This window comes from Apaloderma vittatum, unplaced genomic scaffold (genome assembly GCF_000703405.1).
Source record: "Apaloderma vittatum isolate BGI_N311 unplaced genomic scaffold, ASM70340v1 scaffold6882, whole genome shotgun sequence".
Lineage (NCBI taxonomy): Eukaryota > Metazoa > Chordata > Aves > Trogoniformes > Trogonidae > Apaloderma > Apaloderma vittatum.
Window position 1 is genome coordinate 13,145 of NW_009702986.1, and position 22,459 is coordinate 35,603.

The 22,459-nt window shown below is 39.0% G+C and overlaps 1 protein-coding gene across 1 annotated transcript; it reads right to left on the bottom strand.

Annotated features, from left to right (window-relative positions):
* Window positions 1–947: 947 nt before the first annotated feature.
* On the bottom strand, window positions 948–21,880 carry PUM2 (pumilio RNA-binding family member 2; the record flags this gene model as incomplete). Its single annotated transcript, XM_009864428.1, has 11 exons — window positions 948–1,238; window positions 1,903–2,095; window positions 3,178–3,299; window positions 4,150–4,275; window positions 5,998–6,135; window positions 6,405–6,533; window positions 8,138–8,267; window positions 8,824–9,091; window positions 15,405–15,641; window positions 20,411–20,692; window positions 21,737–21,880. Coding segments are annotated over 11 exons (1,901 nt in total), but the record flags the coding sequence as incomplete, so codon positions are not given.
* Window positions 21,881–22,459: the final 579 nt, after the last annotated feature.

Sequence of the window (22,459 nt, forward strand, 5' to 3'; positions counted from 1 at the left end):
AAGCTTGTAATAAACATCAAAACGAGAGATTTGTTTTCAAACTGTAAACTTACACCTAGTAACTACACGTATACAATGCATATATTTATAGGAAGCAAAAAAGCTATCTGAATATTTAGTCAGTCATGCTTAAATGTTGAGCTATCAAGTTTACGTTTCAGTGGCCCCTCTTCTCTTCATCAATGCCTTTTTTTTTTTTGCGTCTACGGTGAGAAAGCAAAATAAATGCTCAACACTTTCAAATCCTTACAATTCTATATGCAAAATAAAAAAATACAAATCTCTACTCTTCCTGCGTTGTAAAACTGACTGTAAAGTTCATACAGGGTTCGCTCCTTTTCCAACAGCATACGTTACTGAGTGGAAGTACCACCATCATTTTAATCCCTCTACCTTGTACAACAATTAAATATATAAGTATATACAGCACTTATTTTTTTAATACATCGCTAGAGAAAACCTTAGGGCACCCTTTAAAAACCGCTGCATCCACAGCAAGTGATGAAAGGTTCCGTGGTTTTGTTACTCCCTACTTGAATTCTCTGTGCCCTGTTTCTTATTTGGATAGTGTGTTGTGAACCATCAAAATACAACTTAACTTTTCAACATGTTAAATAATGTTTATGCAGCTGATCAATTTTAGTCTGGTATAAAAGACTTCACACAAAAGGGAAAAATAAGGATTAATTCTATATACAACTCTATAAACCTGTTGTGCTATGATGCTGGGTAGACCTACCAGATTGCAAGCCAGTGTATTAAAAGAATACTGTACTTTTTCCCTTTAAAAACTATTTCAGTGACTTTACAAGGTAAAAATTTACAAAATATGTGACAGCTATTTTGATACAATTACATCATATACAGGCATTCTGTGCTTTGCCAGCCATCCAATCTGATAGGTCTCTGGATCAGGGCTGGAGATATTTTTCTTTTTACTTTTTTTAATAATTCGCTCCCCAAAAATATACACAAGAATAAAAATTTTACAAATGGATGAACAGAGTCAATAAATAGATTTAAAAAAATCAGAACATTTATAGTTAAGTTGTATGGTTTGATCATTCACAATTCCAATTTTGCTTCCTTCCATTTCATTTTGTCTTTTACAGCATCCCATTCGGTGGTCCGCCAATTGGCCCCAGATCAGCGCTGTTCTTCAGGTAATACTTCTCCAGCTTGGCCAGAATGTGTTTGCCGTAGGTGTATTTACGCAGAGTCGTGATGTGGGGTCGAATCTGCAAGAAGAAACCAGTTATTTTTTATTTTTTTCCCCTCAAACATTTTAAGTAGGTGCTACTACGCTTTAAAAATATTCTGTTAAAAAAAAAAAAAGTCAGAAGCCTGCATTTCAAAATTATGGAAAGCTTCTGGACAGATATAGGTGGTGGGGGCACCCTGCTGCGGAGTGGGGGAATGCAGGAACACACTGGGCCCCGCGTTAGTTAGCTCAGGGCAATTATGACAATAACACTTTTGCCTACGGGTGGTTATTCCTCAGTAGAAAACGCGTCCGTGTGTTAGGAGGTGTGGGAATCTCTTCTCGGGGAACTGCAGAACGGATTATACGGGCAGCCAGCAAATAGAAGGAGAAACTTGAATTTCTTCTGTTTAAAGATGACAGGTACTGCCCTTTTGTATTACAAGTATTTTCACAGAAAAGCTAGCACAAGGAGAGGATACAAAATCCAACTTTGAAGCTTCTCAGTAGATTTTTCGCTTGATGCTCAGAGACCTGAATGTATCTTGCTTTATCAAGCTCCACTAAATATCATGTTTATATATCAAGTTCTAGACGACTGAACTACCGAGTTCTACACATCTAGAGGGAAAGGTGTTCTAGCAGCAGAACAACGGTACAGGCAGTATTTCCCGAACCAACAAATCTATGTACAAATATACCTTGTGCATTATTATCTTCCGCTGAGCAGGTTCAGCCATATCAATCATCTTCTGGACAACGTAGTTGGCGTACTGGTCCTTCATCATGGTGTATAAGGCACTGTGAGGACCATCGTTCTGACAACACACCTCATCGATAAGTAAAGCTCTTTCAGCACGAGAAGCGTGAGTTACACATTTTTCTACCACATTGCTGAAAAACAAGACAAATGTGTTCTGTGACTTAAGATGTAACGTGTTTTTAAGCAGCAATTTTAAATTTATCTGAACAGTTCCAAGTGTCTTAACATTGCTGAAGAGCACACAGAATGCGTCACGTCCCCATTTCCAGATCTTTAGTCCGTAACGATGGAGGAAGTTAAAGGATTGGACACTTCTGCTCATGTAAGAAGAGTGATTTTCTGATGCTTATTATCTTGCAGGAGAGATTTTCCACTGGACATTAATGCTTGTAAGGCAGCAAAATACTTCTGATCCTAAGTTTCTGCTTCAGAAATTAAGAAAGTTCCAAGGAGAGGATTGTGAACAGTTCTATTTAGGAAAAAAAAACCCACAAAAAACCCCTCAAAACCAAACAACAACCGGCCCCTCGCCAAACATAACAACTTGCTAGTTGGCATACAATCAATTTTTAGAACAAATGCTGCCATCATGTCACAGTGCGTTTCTACTTGATGTTGATGACAAGGTTAGTCTTGCCAGATCATCCAAGAAGAATTGAGGTGCGTTTTTCTTAGCAAAAGGCACATCATCTATATTTCAGCAAAAAGCACTGAAAGATGAGTCCTACATGCTAGTTCAGGACTCCTCCAACAGTCTTTGAGACTTCCTAAGGCCCAAAATCCTCGTCAGGATGAGCCACCACTTTCTGCGGTTGTAAACTGCTTGGCTGGACTGAGGCACAGTCAGGACGAGCCACCTGATCGTCATCGGCCTCTCAGGCAAGTTCTAGGAGAGCTTTTCACCCGGCTCTGGGGATCCTCTCACGGAGACTCGGAATCCACCCCCCTCCACTCGTACGAGGTGAACAAAACCCATCCCATAAACCCATGGAATCTTCTTTGTTTTGCTACAGAACCTTTCCCCTTTCCCTTCCTCAAATCTAGTATAAAAATACCACTGCAGTTCATCTTTATAAAAACAGGAAACTTCAGAAAGCAAGTTACACAACAGAAGAAAAATCATTTCATACCCTTTTTTATGACAATAAGATAAATCCAGTGCTACAGTTTTAAGAGGTTAGTGAATCTCGAACATATGAAGGCTGTGCAATACCTGGCAAATTTGTGCTGACTCAGAGCTAGAACTTTTCCTCTTATTTCTGAAACTATTTTACTCTTGTCTTCCGGACGACCGTGCTCCAGTACGTGCTGAATAACGTAATTTCCATACTGATCCTGAAAATAAGATGACTTCAATTTTCTTTTGTGTTCATATCAAGTAATCCATACAACTTGAGTATACTTGCATAAACTTTCAATTTACTATTTGTACAGATACAAGGAAAACCACAATTAACGTCAACATTATAGAAACAAAGTGATGCAAGGAATACTGCATCCAAAATGACTTAGTGGACCACAAAGTTTACATGCAAAATGTAAATAACCTGAAAACCCAGTATTTTGCTAGAGTACTTTTTACCCTCTTAAAGAAAGACATCCTCAAAATTAAGATCATCATTCTTTAACAGGGGCATTATCTCCCTGGACTTTGGTTCCCCAAGACAGTTATGTTTTAACTAGAGACTTGTACAAAACCAAAACCACTGAGAAACCAACTAGACTGTGACTGTGCAGCAAAAGGCAATTCTTGCCTCTTCATGTGTGGAAATTCCCTCTGAGCACTGAGGCCCTTCCAGTATTTTAAACTGATGCAATTTCAAAGGCATTTGTAGCGCTCGTTTTGTTCATCTGAGACCAAGACAGGCTATTACGTTGCATTTCGCCTTCTTTTAGAAAAGACACCCTTTCTGTGAGCGAATATGCAACACGTGTATTTTTCTTGATATATTTGTGTCCATATTGGAAGCTACAGTCAAAAACGTAAGAAAAAGGCTTTTTATATCTTCTTTGCCTCCCAACTTCCAAATTCATTTTCATTAAAACTATGAAATGAAAGAAAAACAACAAGTCAATGTCTACAGAACAAAAAAGAGGCAAATGCATTTAAACTATTTCATAAGCCAAAATCAGGAATAAATTGTGACGACAAAAAAAAGCATTAAAAATTAATATATGCACTAACCTGCACTAGCTGCTCCGTGTGTTGATGCAGTTCTTCTAAGATTGGCAGAGTCTGCTCGGCAGTGCAGTGTTCCAGAATACGCTGAATTACTCTACAACCATATGGATGGGTTGAAAGTACAAATACCTTAAAATAGGATTGCAAACTGAAGTTAAACCAACTGAAGTTTACAGACCCAGTGCTGTTACCACGTTCAAAATGGAACTGAACATGGCAGCTACTTCTATATAAATAAAATAAAAATTCCCTGCCAGGATCAGAATTCCATCTCCAGTCAGGGAAAGATGAAAATGCAGTTTTTTGTGCATCAAGGACTCCAAGTTTTCATTACAACATTTCTAGCCCTTAGTTGCGAAGGAAAGCCTGGAAGTAGGACCTTTAGTTAAGCACAGTCCATGTGTCAAATTTTTCTTTTAACTTTGTGCTACATTTTCAAATTTTAAAACTTCAAGTTTGATTACTGTGGCTCACTAATTAGCGATTCTCACTAATTTCACATTCTACAATGGGCTCCCTGTTACAGATCTAAAGTCTGAAAATAATTATTCAAAACATACAGTCAAAATCTTGCTTATTCCTTTTGCTTGCTTCTTCAGAAGCCAGGTTTGTGTTTGGGGGATTAATTCAGAAGACATACGAGTCAGTGTTGGCCGGAATCAAACACCAGATCTTGTCTGACTCAACATCATTTCAAGCAATGCAAGCAGGAGAAAAAGATACATATTGTTACACGACATGACTGAGGTGTGGTATTTTTCATTTGCCACTTCAGATTAGCTGATTACTTTTTTTTGTATATAATTACTTGGAGCTGAGGATAGATGTCCAGTAAATAAAACAGAATCGCTTTAGTTGAGGGGTTCTGTTCACAGTTTAGAAACTGCATCTCCTCTACCCCATATGCATTTTTTGATGTAAAAAAGACTTAAGCCCAGAAACCTTGGTATGCCACTTGCTATCCACAACAATAATTCAGCTATTGCTGTTGTGCAAAAATGTGAGAGAAGGATAATGCAGATTTTGTTAGGAAATACATCTGCCCACCCGTTAAAGTAAAATTTAGTAACATGGCCAACTTAGTAGAGTTTTACAATTCTTCTCGAGACTGTATAAAGTACACATTTGTCTCAGAGTATTAAAATCTTATTTAGCTGCAGCACATTCTCTACTCTGCAGCACAATCTCTACTCTGCAGCACAATATCAATCTTATATTAATAACTTTTTTGGAAACAAACCAAAACTCCCAACCTTAAATAAACAAACCCCGGCCCCCTTCACTTAACACCACCCCATGTGTAGGGAGCGTAGATTAGTGCATTTCGTCAAAGTATTTCCTTTGTGACAGACATTAATTGAGAAACACTGACAGACTTGCAACATAAGCAAAAAAACCCAACACACCATCATAGAAATTTTAATGAAAAAATACATGTTAGGGAGCAGATACTTCATTATGACATCAAAAATGGCCATGTTAAGTTAGGAAATTTGAAACAGCATATCACAAAACTCAAACGGTAAGGTTGGCCTTAAGTCAAATACTTCTATTGGTATTTATAACACATCCAAACAGGTCTTTCTAGAGCTCCGTCTCCAACATCTTTTTACAGCATGTTAACTGTCTCCTCAACAGCTTTTCCATTTTATCACCATTTATCATCATCCCTTTTCTATCCTACTTAAAACAAGCTGACTGCAATGTGTCACAGGCTGGACTTGATCATCTCAGAGGTCTTCTCCAGCCTCAACAATTCTGTGATTCTGTGTCAAATACTGTGTCATATACACAAATGAAAGATCTGCAAACTGAAGCCGTCCCACAGAGGAAAGGAATGACTGACACTACCTGTCCTTTGAATGCGTCAATGATGAACTGGAGTGACTGGGGCTGAACACACTCGATGCATTTTTGTACGACGTGGTTTCCGTTTTGATCTTTCACACATTTCAGAACATGACCATCCAACTCTTTCACCATTTCATTCTAGGGGAAAAAAAAATAAATTAATCTTGTCTTTACAGCAATTTTTTTTCTTTGCCCCTCAACAGAATATTCCATTCCATTTCACCCTAACCGTCCAATCTTCACATTCACTGGTCATTTACTCGTGTACCTCAGCAATTAAATTTAAACAACTATTTTTGTCCCTACGGCATTTTGTAATTAAAGGAACGATCAACAATTTAAGCAAATAAAAAGATGGATGGAATAAAGAGACATAAAATAAAAGTATTGCTCTAACTTACAATTACCTGCTGGTCAGGTGAGATTGACTCAAGTGCTTTCTGAATAACACGACAACCGTACATCTGCAGGGCTAACGGCAGAACGTGACCACGGATGCGTGTCGCTAGGGCTAACTTTTGATCCAGGCTTCCAAACTAAAAGGAAACAAACATGCTGTTAACAAACGAAGACACGTTGCAGCATGCTGGAATTTACGTGACAGAGTAAGTATTTTAATAATGTGTTGCAGCTTTACTGCATGCCATGAATGAGTTTTCCCTTTGTGTTCTCAGTGGTTATATTTACCAGAAGCTTTAAAATTCTAAATGCACCATTTTGCAATATTCCACATTCCAGTCACACACCTGCATGGCCTTAAAAACAACAGAAGGGACTGAAGTAATTTATACTTGACTGTAGGAATATGTAAGTGCAGTAATCCACTTATTTAGGCAATTCATACCAGGCAAATTAATTACAGATTACTCTAACGTATTAATTCAAATCAGATTTTCCCTGATATCTTGCATTTGTACCAGTCGGTGTATTTTACATCTTGTATACAGGAAGCAAGCTGTAAGAGGAGAGGGCGGGGAGGAAAGATTTCAGTCCTTGAGGCAGCTTGTCAGTAACTTCACGTGGCTTGAATGATCATCCTTGCCAAGGGCGCTTTGGGAAATCTAGAAATATTCAGCCTTTCCAGAGAAAAATCAGACTAGTTTTGTACACTGGCTGTATTAGAGGATAAGCTAACCAATGCTTTCCAGCAGCAGTAATTCCTGCCCGTATTACTCCCTCCATGGTGCTACTACAGCCTTCGGTGCTGCTCCACGAGGAGCCTGTCAAGCTTAACAAATGTAACCCTGTTCCCAGGCGCTCACCCAAGCTCCTGAGGTGGCACAGTACAGGAGGCCACAGAGAGGCCATCACGGGGACAGTGAGCTTGGGTGGCACCACGAATGTTCGTGCAGCGCTGCTGAGAAAGGTCCGACCTCACAACTGTAGTCACCCAGGGCTCTGAAGAAAGCTCAAACAACTTTGCCTCCCACTTGAAGAAGAAGGAACCAAGCACCTCACTACACCCGAGGCCTAGTTCACTTTTTTCTCGAGAATGCTTTGGCAGAATTAAGATGAAAACACTCAATTGCCAACGACTATCTACGTATCCAACCAACCTAACATTATGGAAAAAACCCAGCAACTGATGATCATTGAGCAAGGTCAAGATCTTACATACCGTAGTCAGCCATGGTTTTCAGAAGGTATTTTGATTTGGGAAAAAAAGAGTATCAAGTAAAAAAAAAAAAGTGAGAACATTGTTCTGTAAATTACTCATTAAAAACTACACTCCCGTTTACAGCAACTGTCTTACTTCTTACTGGACATTTTCCAGCTTCACCTTCTATCCACTCAGATACTTTTTACAGCACACTATGCTAGGTATTCTTCCTGCACGTAACTTCTTCTGGGACACCGGCATTGCTTTTTCTTCTCTAAGTCAAACCCTGTAACTGCATGTGCAGCCTGTGCATTCACCAATGTTCACCAATGTATGCACCAGCAGTGTAAAGAGAAACTGTCATGAAAAAAAGCAGGGGATACAGAACAGAAAACACGTGTGTAGCATTATCCACTTTGGTTCTGTGGTTCAAGTCCAGTAGAATTCCGCTATGATGTTAACAAAACCCCCTGTTAAATTTAATCTGATTTTACAGAATTTCATTCACATTTCTGGTCATGCACTTAGTGTTATGCTCACCTCAAAGAACTTCTGTATTACATAGTTTCCAAACACATCAGTCATCAACTGATACGCCGCTTGCAGGATCTCATTAAATACCATCTGGCGCTCAGCTGGAGTAGCTCGCTCCAGCTTTTGCTGTATAAACCTAAGTGCAAAAAAAGGTACATTATGCTTTACATAAACAATGGGAAAACCTCGCAAATGCTATTTCAATGAGACACCTCAAAACTGTAAAGCAAGCACTCAACATTTATAAAACTTATTAAAACGAAAGTAGTACCTCTGCATATAAAAGAATGCATTTCAGTAAAATTATACTAAAAAACATTCATTTTAAAGGGATTAAAGATGAAAAGACTAACAATAACCAAGTACCTGATGATGCATTGCTGAAAAATGGTTTTACCTTCCAGATATTTTGTTTTCTTAATCAACGCCTTTTTGATACCTAAATACTAGAGTTTACTAGTCTAGTTATGAGGCTATTTCTACAGTGAGAACCACTATAAGCAGCTAAATTTATACTACTTTTATAATGAAATTTTTTAGAGAATAAAAAGGTCAGCATAAGAGCACGTGCTCCAATTAACAGCAGGCCTTCTGTTAAGATGACTAGCAGCTCATTCAAACATTTGACGTCAACGTAACAATATCAAAGCCGTAAAATACTACAACGTCGTTAACTTTACAACAATAATTACCTAGAACCATGCTGGTCTTGGGAAAATTCAACAATATGTCCAACAAGGTCTCTTAGTTGAAGATTAGGGAAACGATTGTTTCGGAAATCTTCCAGCAACCGACTACGTCCAGAAGGCATAATATCAGACCTACTGTAACGAAGGCGTGAAGGAGGGAAGAGCTGACTGGTGGAGCTAAAAAGACTGGAGGTACTTGCTGCACTGCGATACTTTGCTTCGGCTCCAGGTGCTGCAGAAATATAGCGACCACTACCATTTGTCAGTCCTCCTACAAGGAAGCAGTTCTGTCAGTAAAAGCCATGAGGAAAAGAAGCAACAGCAAAACAGTCAGTGTACTAGAACTATGGCTACACCCTGGAGCCAAAGAGAACAACAGTGTGGTCTTGTTATTTAATATTTACCTCATCACAGTTGGAGGAGTTAAATAGCTTTATCTTCCAATAAATAAAACCATTCTCCTCCTCATTTTTATTTTACGTGAAGGGCACCAGGAAAAGAAATGTCATTAGAAGAATGTAACAAAGCAAGTAAAGTGAGCACCCACTCAGACTCACAGAAACTTTAGAACTGGGTGGGCTCTAGCCTAGTGGGCAGATTTCCACTTCACAAGTTAATACTGACTTATACCCTTGTTAGTGGTCTCAAAGTTAGCCAATTGTTTCAATATGGACCATGAAATCTGAACTACCCTTCAGTCCCTATGGAGGTACCTTTCCAAGTTAACAGTGTGAAAGGGCATTTTTGGGGAGGCACGAGTGGTGCCTCTTGTCACGCTGTGCCTGTTCTGCAGAGTGTTTGATGACTTCAGCACCCCAGGCTTTCGAGCTGGTACCTCCTGTAAGCACTAAATACGTCCCATTTCAAACCAGGTAACTAAGAACGCTCTACTTCGCTCTAAACCAACCAAAAATACCTCAAACTAAAAGTTTCCTTTCAGAAGCATGAAGTCCCTTCCTTGCTGTGAAAGCATTAACGGCTCTCACTGTGCCTCGTCTTTCCTTGCTTTCCAAGAACTGAACTGCCTTGCTGTGCTTAGGCTCTACTCCTTTTTGCTGCTGAATCCACCTGCAGCCGTCACAACCTCACAGCCCCGTGAAGTTCTCCTCACATACTGCTCCCTAATCAGTCTGTGTCCCTCTCAACTCCTCCATCAGGCTTCTCCCCTCCCTGCTTTACAACAGGCAGCGATTAGCCTAAGAAGAATGCAAAGAAAGCATCTGTCCCAACTACAGGATGATTTAAAAAGAGATACTGCTACTACACTACAAGCAGAAATATTCAGAGACAGCTCTCACCTAGAAACCTCAACGCTACTACTTGTAAAAAAATGAAACGAAACACCACCACCTAAAATTATGGCGTGAGAATTGGAAAAGGAAAGCATTTTCAGTTTCCCTATCTGGAAAGCGACACAGTAACTGAAAGTTCTTTCGAAGTCAACAGAAGAAATATCTACATTTGAATTCAAAACAAATTGCAGTGTGTGCTGTTTGAATGGTGCTCTATTACAAAATTAATTAAAAAAGAAAAAGAAAAAGAAATCAGCTGACAGTGCCCCAGCCAAGCCTTCTTTTGGTTCCAAGTATTTATAAGGCCAGGCAACACCAGTGTTACGGTAGGCTGGTAAAATGCATTAATGGTAAAGTATCTTTTTCGAAAGGTCAAATTGCAATACCAGAATCTGACATATTAGTGCCCTGCGAGACATATCAAGCATCACATTTGTTGTCCTAAGGTAGAAATAATTAGTATTTATTTTGTCATTAGTTTTCAAAATTCAGTAGTAAGAATCAGTAAAGGATCAGTAAATACTTTATGCTCCACAATCTCTCATAAAAAACGACTGTTTTCTTCTGAATTAAAGCCTCTTAATTCTTTGCAGCCAGAAAAAACAAGGAGTTTTAACTTCTTAGTTTTAGTTTCTATTGCTAATCACTATTTCCAGAAAAGAGCCGACAGCAATGTAATTCTTAGAGAGAAAAAAGAAAAAAGAAGCCCAAGGTTCTGCGGGTGAAGCAGTATGCAGAGTCATGCTCCACGGTCATTTTTAAGAACAGCATTCTGAAGCACAAAAAGTTATGCACCTGAAACGATGGTTCTTTCTCAACGAGCTTATTTGGGTATAGGAACGAAATCCTGATTTCTCTGTAACGCTAATTAATGCCACGAGAGGGCAGCAAAGCCTGTTGAAAAGGAAGTCTTACTACCTCCCCATTGTGGCATCTCTATGCTCCACTGAGCTCAATCCTGTGCCAGAAGCTATTTAGGGCAGTTTTAATTACATGCTCCCAAACTGCATGCTTCTAACTAGCAGAACACAGTCACGAAATTGCACACGTGAACTGTTTCAGCTTTTTTTTTTTTCCTTTCTTTAACCGAGCCTTCAGGTAACTATAAATCAAGTGTGACAATTCATCGAGCAAGTCAAGCAGGAATTAAGAAACGTGGTAGCTTGTAACAAATAGGTTATACATGTGTAGTAGAACTGCACATACACGTTTCACACTGAGGATTATCAAACCCTTCTTCAGCCTAATTTGGGAACCATCCCTTTTTAAGGTAACCACGCTGCAACTGGGAGACTCTCGTCCAGCCCGTGAAACTACTTCAGACAGTCACATTAAAGAGGATGAGAAGAGAGGAAGGCTGAAGTCACATCCATTGCGCCTGTGGAGAACCTGTTATACTGCAAAAGCACACAGAAAGCTTAACCTTGTAAAACCCTGGACACTATGATAAACCTCAGCAATCTAATAGGTAATTGGCTTTTCTTCTCATGTAACCTTTCATTACAGCAGCAGGGTGCAGCTCAGTGGCAGCTTTGCAAGAAAAAACAGTAAAACCCCCAAAATAACAGCATATTGTCAGAGGTGCTTGCTATATGCAGAGATATACTCTTGTATACAACAGGCTTATTTTCTTAAACATTGTGTGCACTACTTTCTGAGTGCAAAAATCACCAATGCAGTAGCATGGACATGAAGGACACGTGGCCTTCCTGAAAACTTTCAAGTGTGAACAGCTTAGAAATGGAAAACTGAAACGTGAATTCTAGTTATCCATATCCAACTGGCTAGCATCCCTGTGCTCTTCAAGAACTCAAGACACCTGTTGTATAAATTCTGATTGCAAACTAGAAACGTAATTATAAATTATTTGAGGAAAACACCCTACCGAATAAAGCACCGAGTCTAAACTGAAGTTTGAGTGCAAACACTGAAGTTTAAAAAGACTGTTATCAGGCTTCAGTCTCGGCACAGTTACAAAGCACTAGGGAATAAAATATGCAGCTCGTTCTTCTGATAACCCCTTAGCTCCAGATAATCACTTCTGATCTGACAAAACAAAGATCTCCAATGTAACTAATAATATAAAGTTGTTTCACTGTTTAATTGAACTGAAATCTCTGTGGCTGTTCCACAGGGAAGAGGTTCAGAGCCACAGGAAAGAGGCTCAGAGGTACAAAGGGGATAAACACCACCTAAACCAGAGCCTTACTAAGCTTCAAGGACACAAAGCCTGTTAAATTCCTAACACCTTACAACGGATAGTGAACTTAATGTGAAGGAGAGCATGAACGAATATTAAGAACTACATCTAGGCACGTTTACTTTGATAGCATTAGTCTGTTAGTACTTACTTAACAAAGTCTTTCTTCAATAATTTCTAACCAAGACATAAAACAGATTTACTGCCCAGTAACTGTTTTACACATACGTGCAGAGACATGTATGCGTATTTTATGAATCAATGCAAGTGCTTATTACTCCTAGTTTACCAAAGCCTGACAGAGTAGGTACACAGCAGAGGCAAAGCAAAAGTTCTCCACATTCTCTTGTCAAGAGACCTTTATTCTTACCCACAACAACCACTTTCGAAGATAAAATATCACCAATCTGAACTACTACCAAGCTTGGCTTGCGATGCGCAGACAATCATTACCTCCAAAAGCCCAGATCCTAAACCCCCTCCTCTACCCCAACTCTTAAAATGCTGCAATGTCCCATCAAACAGAATAAGCACTACCAATCCAAAAGGATTTTTTTATGCCATAGGAAAAATACTTCCTCTTGCTGTTTTTTTTTGTCCCTGGGAGTGAAAGGGTAGTTCAAATTCATGACCTTACTGCTCCAACTGATTACAGTAAAGAAGCAGTTACAGACAACTGACAAATCTCTTCAAATGCAGGAAAACTGACACTAGGACAAAGAAATTAGCACATTCCTGTTTTAGGATATTGGATAAGAGTTGGTGAGAAGAGACAAAACCAGGAAAACATCAATTTCTTTTAAAAGGGAAATGGGTTTTTTAAGCTACAAATTGCAGCAGTGTCTGACAAAGGGGTTATAAAACCATGCACCCTTTCCCAGGATTGTGCTTGAGGATTCTGGCAGCTGAAACAGGAGCAACCGAGTTTGATGCCCATTTTAAAACAGGAGTTAAACTGAGCTGAACCTGTTGGTACAAGCAGGCAGGACAATGAGTTTTGAAGGTGGAGGGAGAGCTGCATTTGACAGGCATTATCAGAATACCAATGGAAACTGCATGCAGACATGAACTTACAGTGTTGTTCTACTCTGAAAAGTGACTACGGGATCATACCTCTCTTGAAATATATTCTCCCTGTTTGACTTCAGGTTTACCTTCTCATTTTTCATATGTGAGAACAAAAGAAAGGCTTCCAAGAGCGGCTGATGAACATACCAGAATAAAATTGACAGGACAGAAAATTAACTGCAGGAATACTCTCCAACTTTTTCTGGATGTAACTGCACAAAGATATGACACAGAGTGCAGGAAATGCTAAAAAAATAATTAAAAACTACTGTGTTTTTTGGGAAAGCAAAAATCCAAAAGACCTCATTTCCATATTTCAGGTTGATTTGGCAGAGTAGCAACAAATTTATCCACAGTCAAGGTCCACTTCATTTGGAAGGTGAAGAGGCAGTAGGCATGGAAGCCAACAGGGCTGTGTCAATTTTCAGAGTACAACTCCACATTCTGGCCTTTACAGACTGATCTTACAAGATTTTAACAAACTATTATGCTTAGTTCACACTGCAAAACAGTCCAAAATGGATTAAATTCAGTATTTCACAATTGCTGCTGAGAGAGGTAAGCCTCTATACTGACTGCAGCTTATTTTCTCAGAACTGAAAAAAAGTTTTTAAACGTTTATTAAATGTGGAACAAGACAAAACCAAGTGTTTTTGAATTTTAGATAATGCCTTCCAAAATTTGGTTTAGGTATAGTTTTCAGTATTATGAAAACTATTGTGAGAGTACTTTGAAAAGAAAGAAAGAAAAAGATTTCCATGATAACCCCATTGTCAGATGTTCAGAACTTTCTCAAAAGCCTCCATTTGGGCTGAAACTTTCCATGCTTGGTCTCAGCCCAAAGGTGCACTTTGTAGACCTGAAAAAGGAAAAAAGGTAAGTAAAAAAAAATAAAACGTGCTGAAACATCCCCTTGCCCAGTGTTACTTTGGGTATTCAGCACTTAACCGTGAAGGGGATACTGAACTGTAAATGTAATATATTTAAATTACTTTTAACCTTGTTATATAGATCACTCGCACATTTCTCACTTAAAGTGTATTTTACATTTTTTTCCTGTTCTATTTGTGCTAACAGAAGTACAGGGGATTAGGTGCCTATTACATGCACAAACCTGTGCACTCAATAGTTACTGGAGCAATAGGCAAGTCAATCTTGAATTACATCCAGTTTCATTGTATGATTTTAGCATCCAAATTAAATGACCACAAATATTTGCAGCGAAAAAAGGGAAAACTTATCAAGTAACCTCAGATTAGAGGCATTCTCTTCTAAAATACACTGTAGGCTGTGGTGGGGTTTCTTCAGATTATTATTTTTTTTTAAAAAAAAAGGTTGAGCTCCTGTGTCATCTAGCTAGCTTGAAAATTTTCTACAAGATTACAATCATTGTTCCTTAAAGAATACATCTGGTACCAGAGAGCCACCACTGATAAAGCCTCTGCTACTTCTTTCACAAATGCATTTTCTTTTTTTCCACCAGACTGGTGAGAAACTATCATCTTCCTGGCAAAGCATCTGGGCCGCAAGTAGTTGGCTCACTGATTCAAAAGTCACCTTTCAATAAATTTTACATCGAGAGTTTTGCTCACTCATCCACTTTATCATGGTATGGGGCAGCACTGCTAAACACAGGGTCATCTTAAAATGTCCTTAAAGTGGGAATACACTGATGTAGAAACAAAAATAATGCACCTTTGCTTGTCTTACTGTGGAAATGTAATACAAAAAGGACCAATGAGTCTTACTGGGCTCTCTATCGGGCTTCTGCAAGGGAAGAAAAACCAGTTGTTGGCCCGACACTGCAAAAAGCTGAGTGCCCTCCACTGTCAAATCAACGAGCATTTGGGCGTGCTCTTCACCTTTCGGGAACGGCCCCTCTGCATTACAAAACTGTTTAACAGCAAAGGTAACGTGACAATCTCTTATGCAACATTTATTTTACACACAGAAATACAAACACACATACAAACAAAAAGTGTATTTTTTTCTCTTTTTTTTTTTCGTTTTTTGTATTTTTTTACCTAAATGCAAACTGGATGAGGATCCATGTGATGAAAGTGATGGCGGTGGCGTAAGTGAATGTCCTGGCGTTTGGCTTGGCAGAGGCATGCCTATTGGACTTGGAGAGGAGGAAAATCCCAGACTATTGTAAAAAGGCTGCCCTATGGGTGCTAGGCTGCTACTAGATCTTTTGTACAAGTCAGAGCTAGTAGATAGAGAATCTCTCCTTGTGGCACTACTACTTGCAGAACTGCCAACTGAAGAAGAAATAAAAAGACCCTAATTACACAGTGTCAACTGAATGAAACCTATCCCCAACTACAGCTGGGCAATAACAGATGCGATCACAACAATTACAGCAATCGTTATGACAAAGACAATTACTGTGATAACCACACATGCTTTTAAGTAAATCTAAGCGGGTACAAACATACCCCTGGTAAGTCATTTCACCAATGCCCACATCTTCCAACATTTCATTCTAGACTTCTCACAGCAATACCGTAGTACTTCGTTTTAACCCGCCTGGCTTCAGGCTTTGGGACAAATATGGAATTTATGAGATTAGGTTACACTGTCACTTTAAAGAAAAAAATGATTCTAAAAATGCTTCCACTAAACTCACAGATAATTTTTTTTTTTCCATCTTAAATTATCAGTCAGACAGGGAGAGCTCGATTTCAGGAAAAAGGATTGAGACGATTGGCTGTTGTTTAACGGTTCAGAAAATAATCTATTGTTGCTGTTGAGCTGTTTCTGAACCACCTCACCTGCAGGAATTCAAGTCAAATACTTTACAGGAAATTTAGCACTTTGAATTCCCTATGAGAATTATACTTCTCAATTAAGTGTTTTAAAAAGACATTATAAAGAGGGAATAGGCTAAGAAGAAGATGAGAAGCACAGCAGAGATAGGGAAATTAAGGTGAGAAACTACAAGTGTAATTTTACTACTACCAGTGTTTCTGAAAGTCAAATTAGACTAGAAGCTTTGGATAACAACATATTAGTGAAGGACTGGTTATCCTGCACAGCATCATTCAGCAGGGCGATGAATAGTCTAGGATAAATTAGGAGAACAATAAAATTTTTTTAGAAATGTTAAATTCTAGTATCTGTTGCATACTAGTGAAATATTAAACTACAGTGCCTATTTTAGAAATGGAACGTTATTATACTCATGAACAAAACCAAGATTAAGGGTATTTGGATAACAAAGATGCTTCTAAGCCAAATTCTGGAAAATGATTTCTACCTCACCTTAAAAAGGAAGAGGCCAGAATTTATACTTCCATAATCTTTACCTTTGTGAGGTACCTTCCTAACAGAGCTGGCAGCAGGGCCCAGTATAAAGGTGGCCTGATACTTGCCATTTCAAGACACTGATTTGTTTTGACATCAGCAACTTAGCAAACACTTCCCATGGCAGGTACTTGCTTGCACCAAATGTTTCAAAAAGAGATCCTGCCCAAATGACACTGCCACTTCAGGGGAGGGGGGGAAAGGCAAGGAATGATGCTTTATTCTTAGTAAAATAATCCAGCTACCTATTATTTGAGAATTCAATGCTTTCACGTACTCAGAGCAACGTGCTAGCAACAGGAGACCTTTATTTTCATGCTCTCTTTTGACTGAGCTAAAAAAATCTCAGCAAAATCAGAGTTTAGCAGAAATCTGCTACAGACTGAAAACTTTCAACTCCTGCCCATAAATGGCATGTCAGAAATGGCTGATAAAGGTTTTCCCTGCCAGGGAACTTCTAGGCTTCTGCGTGCCATGCCAAAAAACAGTCTCTGAAATTGCTGTCCAAGATCCCACCTTGAGTTTGGAAGGCCCATCAGGCAGCGTGGAAAGGAAGTTTTCTACTTCAAATGCAGAGGAGACAAAAGCCAAACACAAGAAGAAAGCAAAGGGAAAAAAAGGAAAAAAAGAAAAAGAAACCAGAACCAGGAAGATAGTAAGGTCAGACAAAGGAGCCAACAGGGAGACTGCAAGAAAAACTGGCAAGCACTTTCAAAAACCAGTGGGACTGAGGATAAAAAGAAAGCAGATCTGAAGAAAAGTTAGGCTGTAAAAGGTAGATGTGACCATGGAGCAAGAAGACTGGAGTAGTAAGCTAATGACAGGAACATCACACAACACAAGCAGAAACAGAAACATATTTAGGAGTGGGGAGGGGAAGCAGGAGATAAACGTTGCCTGGGAACTGGGAAGGGAGACATACTAGGGGAGAAGGAAGAGATACTTGACTAACTAAGCAAGGAGACCGAGAGTAAGAGATCAGAAGAGCAAATTAAGGCAACAGTTGAAAGCAATCTCCAGATTTGAGACTAGCTCTACAGGGTCTGGCTCAGCTAGCGAACCGTGTGACTGTTAATACAATGCTACACGATGGATTGTTATTTCACAAACTGGACAAAAGCTAAGCAAACTTCAGCTTTCTTTCAGGGCGTCTTAACCAAATTACTGCAGCTTAACAAGTCACCACGAACCAGCCGAGCTGCGTTTTCCTGTGCCCACATACGCGCGGAGCTCACAAAAAGCAGCAGGTCATTGGGATCGGTTTACCCCTCTCCAGTACTGACTAAGCTAATACAATGACTTTGCACTTCTCACACGCCAGAGGCAGGCATGGGAAAAGCTGCCGCAGTTAACGTAATTCTTAGCTACCTGTTAAGCTGCAGTAACTCATCCTGTACTCAAACCTTTAAAATGGAGTATGAGTAACTTTTATTGTAAAAGAGCAGAAGCTGGAAAGTACATACAGTGATTACATGGCATGCTTGCCTCTTACTGATTTTACTGTGCTGTTCAGTCATTAAGCTAGAACATGCTCACCTTTGCATTTTCTGCAGAGCTTTTTTTTTAGCCTCCTGCAACTACTGAAAACTTAAGGGCCAGATCTGTATTGCCATCTGTCAGTCTTCAAGGCTGTATTTTAACTGAAATTCAACCTTTACAGCACGTTGAGGGGAGTTACAAAGAAGCTGAAACTTTGGCAGATAAAAATTAAGCTTGTTTTTAATTTGCCTCAACACGAATTAACACCATTTGTGCAAGTACTCATGTGTGTAATTCAATTCATATATACACATAACTCAGAGGCTCCTTAAGAAACAATACTCAGGAAGCATTTTTAAGTGGCTATTACAGCAAGTACAATTTACACTTGGCAGAAGGGCACTTTCAATATATACTTTTATTCCAATAAGCACCTTTCATCAGCACTTCTCAAACTGCAAAAGCATAAGGCTTCCTGGTTCCCTGTGGAAACTACCACGCTAATTAAATCACCTGGGAGATCCTGCTGCGAGATTTCAGCCTTTGCTGCCTATGCTGAAGGCTTTGTACACAGCTCGGAAACTGACCTTTGCTCCAAGAAAAAAGGGCTTCATCTCCTGTGCCAGAAAGAACTGCGCTGATTCTTCTCAAGCAGACACACAACTAAAATGTGGATTGCACGGCGGCCCTGGGGGCGGGGCTGGATAAAGACTGTCGTGACTTAAAACTACTCTGCAGAGGCTTCAGCTGGTGAGCGGCATTCAACATGCAGCCAACCCCCATCACCACTGGCTGTCAGTGACATGAAACCGTACCTAGAGCAAAACCCAGCTGCTAAGAATTCACTGAAATCCTCCTACATGTAGCTCAGGACAAATTATACGATAAAACACAGCACCTGGACAGGGGAATTACGTTGTAAGTAAAATTTACCTGCTACGATATTATGAAAAATTAAGAAACTCTAAACAACTATCCTCTACACTTTACTTTTCTGAATTATTTTTTTTATATAATTTAAGATGGTATGTCTAGCCTCTTCTTCTCTTTAAAATCAGATATCAGAGAGGATCAGCATAAAACTTTATTCTGGGTTTCCTAGCATTAGTTTTGTTAAATATTTTTTTCAGATTATTTTATGAAAAACAACACTGAGAAAACACCTGTGTTGGTACCCAGAATATTTGATGTCACTATTCACCTCCACTTAGTCACCAAATGACAGGTAGCATGTTTTGACACTGAAGGCCATGGTTTTCCTTCTGTTTTTCTGTATATTAAGCTATCTTGCAATAATTTTCATCTTTTTACATTTCTTCCAACATTTTTTTTTTACCAATTTCCCTTAGGGTATTTAATTTTGAAAAGAATACTGTTGGAGTACGTAAACTTCCCCCAATTTCTACTCATCTGCAATCTGCAAGACTATAAAAATGCTCCACTGATTTTGTTGAAATAATAAGCAATTCAGTGCTGTAACTTACAAATTTAACAGCCAAGGAAATATTCTTTAATAAAGATATCTGCTTGACTTTATAAGACAATCTACCTTACATGTTTAAAAACTTGTGAATAGAAATTTCTGCTATAGAGCAGAAACATCACAGCAACTTCGATTTTTTATTATTTTTTTTTAAATACAAACAGGTTGACAATATTTAGGAGCTTCTGTTGAAATAATTTAAGGCCCCAAACTTGCACAGAACTATTTAAGCTTAACTGTGTCTAAGATTAGACCTACTAGAGTTAACAAGGGCTATTCTTGGGTTTTAAGTCTTTCCATTTTATAAATCCTATAAAAATGTTATGGAAAAAAACCACTTCAGTATTAGATCAAATTTAGAAAGTTTTTTTTTTTAAAAAATTAAGAATTTTCCTGACATGAAAATTACAACAAAAGAATGTATATCTCTAAAGCGAGCAACTGTTATTTTAAACACAGAACATGAAAAGAAAAAAAGTTTACTAAAACCAGTTACATACTTCTTGGGCAAAGTACAGTGTTCAATAAGGACAAGTATTTTGAAGATATCTATGACTACAGGACATGCTTCCAAAACGCATCTTGTATACAGAGCCCAAGCCAATTTAACACATCCTTTTTCTTCCCCTACAATTGAAACTCGCATAAACTATTTTTACCTTCTTTTTAAGAAATCTACGCATATATGTCTGGATTCAAAGACATTATTATTTAATTTTTTTCCACTTAACACAGAACTTCCTCACTATACGAACAACCTACCTGATGAGCCAAATCCACCAAGCGCAGAGCCGATAGCTGCTCCTAAAGAGCTGCTACTTCCAAAGCCAAGAGATGTGCTGCCTGGTTGGCCAGGACCATGTGAAAAAAGGGAACTGCTCTGGGAGTTATTGGTCAAAGAGTTACTGCCATAAAATGAATTGGACTGGAGGCTACTATTTGTTTGCTGTTGCTGTTGTTGTGGCTGGGCACCAAGGGGCCGAAACAGACCGTTCGTGGCTCCCGTGAGATTGTTTGCTGTTCCTCCAGCTGAAGCAGCTGCAGCTGTAAAACACATGTTTTCAATCATAATTACTCTCACAAACATTCGCTGACTGCAAAAAGGCCTTTGCAAGATCTAAATCGCGCTTTCTTGAAGGCCTCTTAAAACAACCAGAAATTCACATCCTGAACGACGGAAAGAGACTTTCTAGTATTGCACAGTCTTAATTACCCGAGGAAATAAATGAAGACAGCACATGTTGTAGGCTAATCAAGGCTGTAGGATTGGTAATGTAATTGAGGGAATTTTCAGTGTAAACACATAAGGCATTACGGTTACTGAACTGTACTTTTACATCTGAAGTTGCAATAGCAGAGTTGCAGCTAAGAGTTGTTTAAAGACATCTTCAGCTGCCATTGGCAGAAGCGAGTTCTGCGTAGAGAAAGAAGCTTACAGATTAACTCAAAATCTCATTTTCTGAACAGATTAATTTATCTGGTGTTAACATTTTGGATTTTAATTTAACAAATGCAACAAATACAATGGTTCGGTAAAGCAGTACCAGACCTTCTCAATGATAAAAAGAGAGACAGATAACTAGACACTTTTGATATAACTAATTCTCCTCTTCCACTGTCCGTTCTATAGCTTTTTTTCCTTGCCCCACTTTTCAGGAGAAAAACATAGCAAGGCCCCAGAGCACTCCATCATCTTCTGCCAGGCCGAAGCAATGAAATGATGCTTCCTAGAGGACACCATTCAGGAGATTGATGAGAAGTGCATGTTATATGCATGGGGAAAGGAAAGGGAAAAATGTTTCTATCTGACAAGCAACATTTGCAGTAACATGCCTGTATATATATATATACACACACTCACTTATGGGGAGAGGAGTGTAAATTTGAATTAAAAAAGGAAAACTACATCTCTGAGAAGCAGCAGTTTCCCTCAGAGACAGGGAGTTGACAATAAGAAAGCAAGCATGTCAACTGGAAAACTTTACAGATGCATACAAAACACATCAACAGTACCAAATACTAATCAACTTTACTGTAAAGATTCAGTACAGAAGCAGAGGAAACCTCCATGCAGGATCAAATACTTACCTGCTTGGGCTGCTGCAGAACTGATGATAACAGGAGTTGAAGCCACCAATCTGACTGGTGCTCCAAGGCCAGTTCTTGCTCCAGGGCCTACTACCAAGGCACCAGTCTGATCGTAATAGGCAGTGGGAGCTAGTACTTGATAGCCTACACACCACAGAACACAGGAGTTAACAGCACAGATAGTGTCACAGTCAACATTTCCTTTTTCCTTGAAATATTCTGACAACGAACTACAAGGAGCGGGCGGCGGGGGGGGGAAGCATTTCTGCCACATTGCCTTAGAATGTTGACTGGACATCAAAAGAAAAAAAAACAGTAAGCATCATAAAACACTGCAACAAAATCTTGTTTAGGAATTGCCTGCACATTGTAAAAAACTAGAATAACAGCTCAATTTAGTAGTCTAAAGCTGAGTTTTATTTTCAAGGTTAGCGAAGTAAGCTTCTAACACCGTATTGAAAAGGTACAGGAACAACACAACTGGATCGTTATCAAATCAACTTCTTCCAGCAATTTAAAATACTCTATACTTCTCCTGCACTCCTTTGTTCATGGAAAAGGTAACTGAAATCTGCACAATTAAAGGGCTGAACTAAAGGCAAATTTGGCAGTTCCATACACTACCTAGCCATGCTTGAAAAGGCCATCTACATAAGCACACTAGGAAAGGAATGCTCTATTTGCAGGAGTGCCTTGGACCAGTGAGTTTCACAGAAAAAAAAG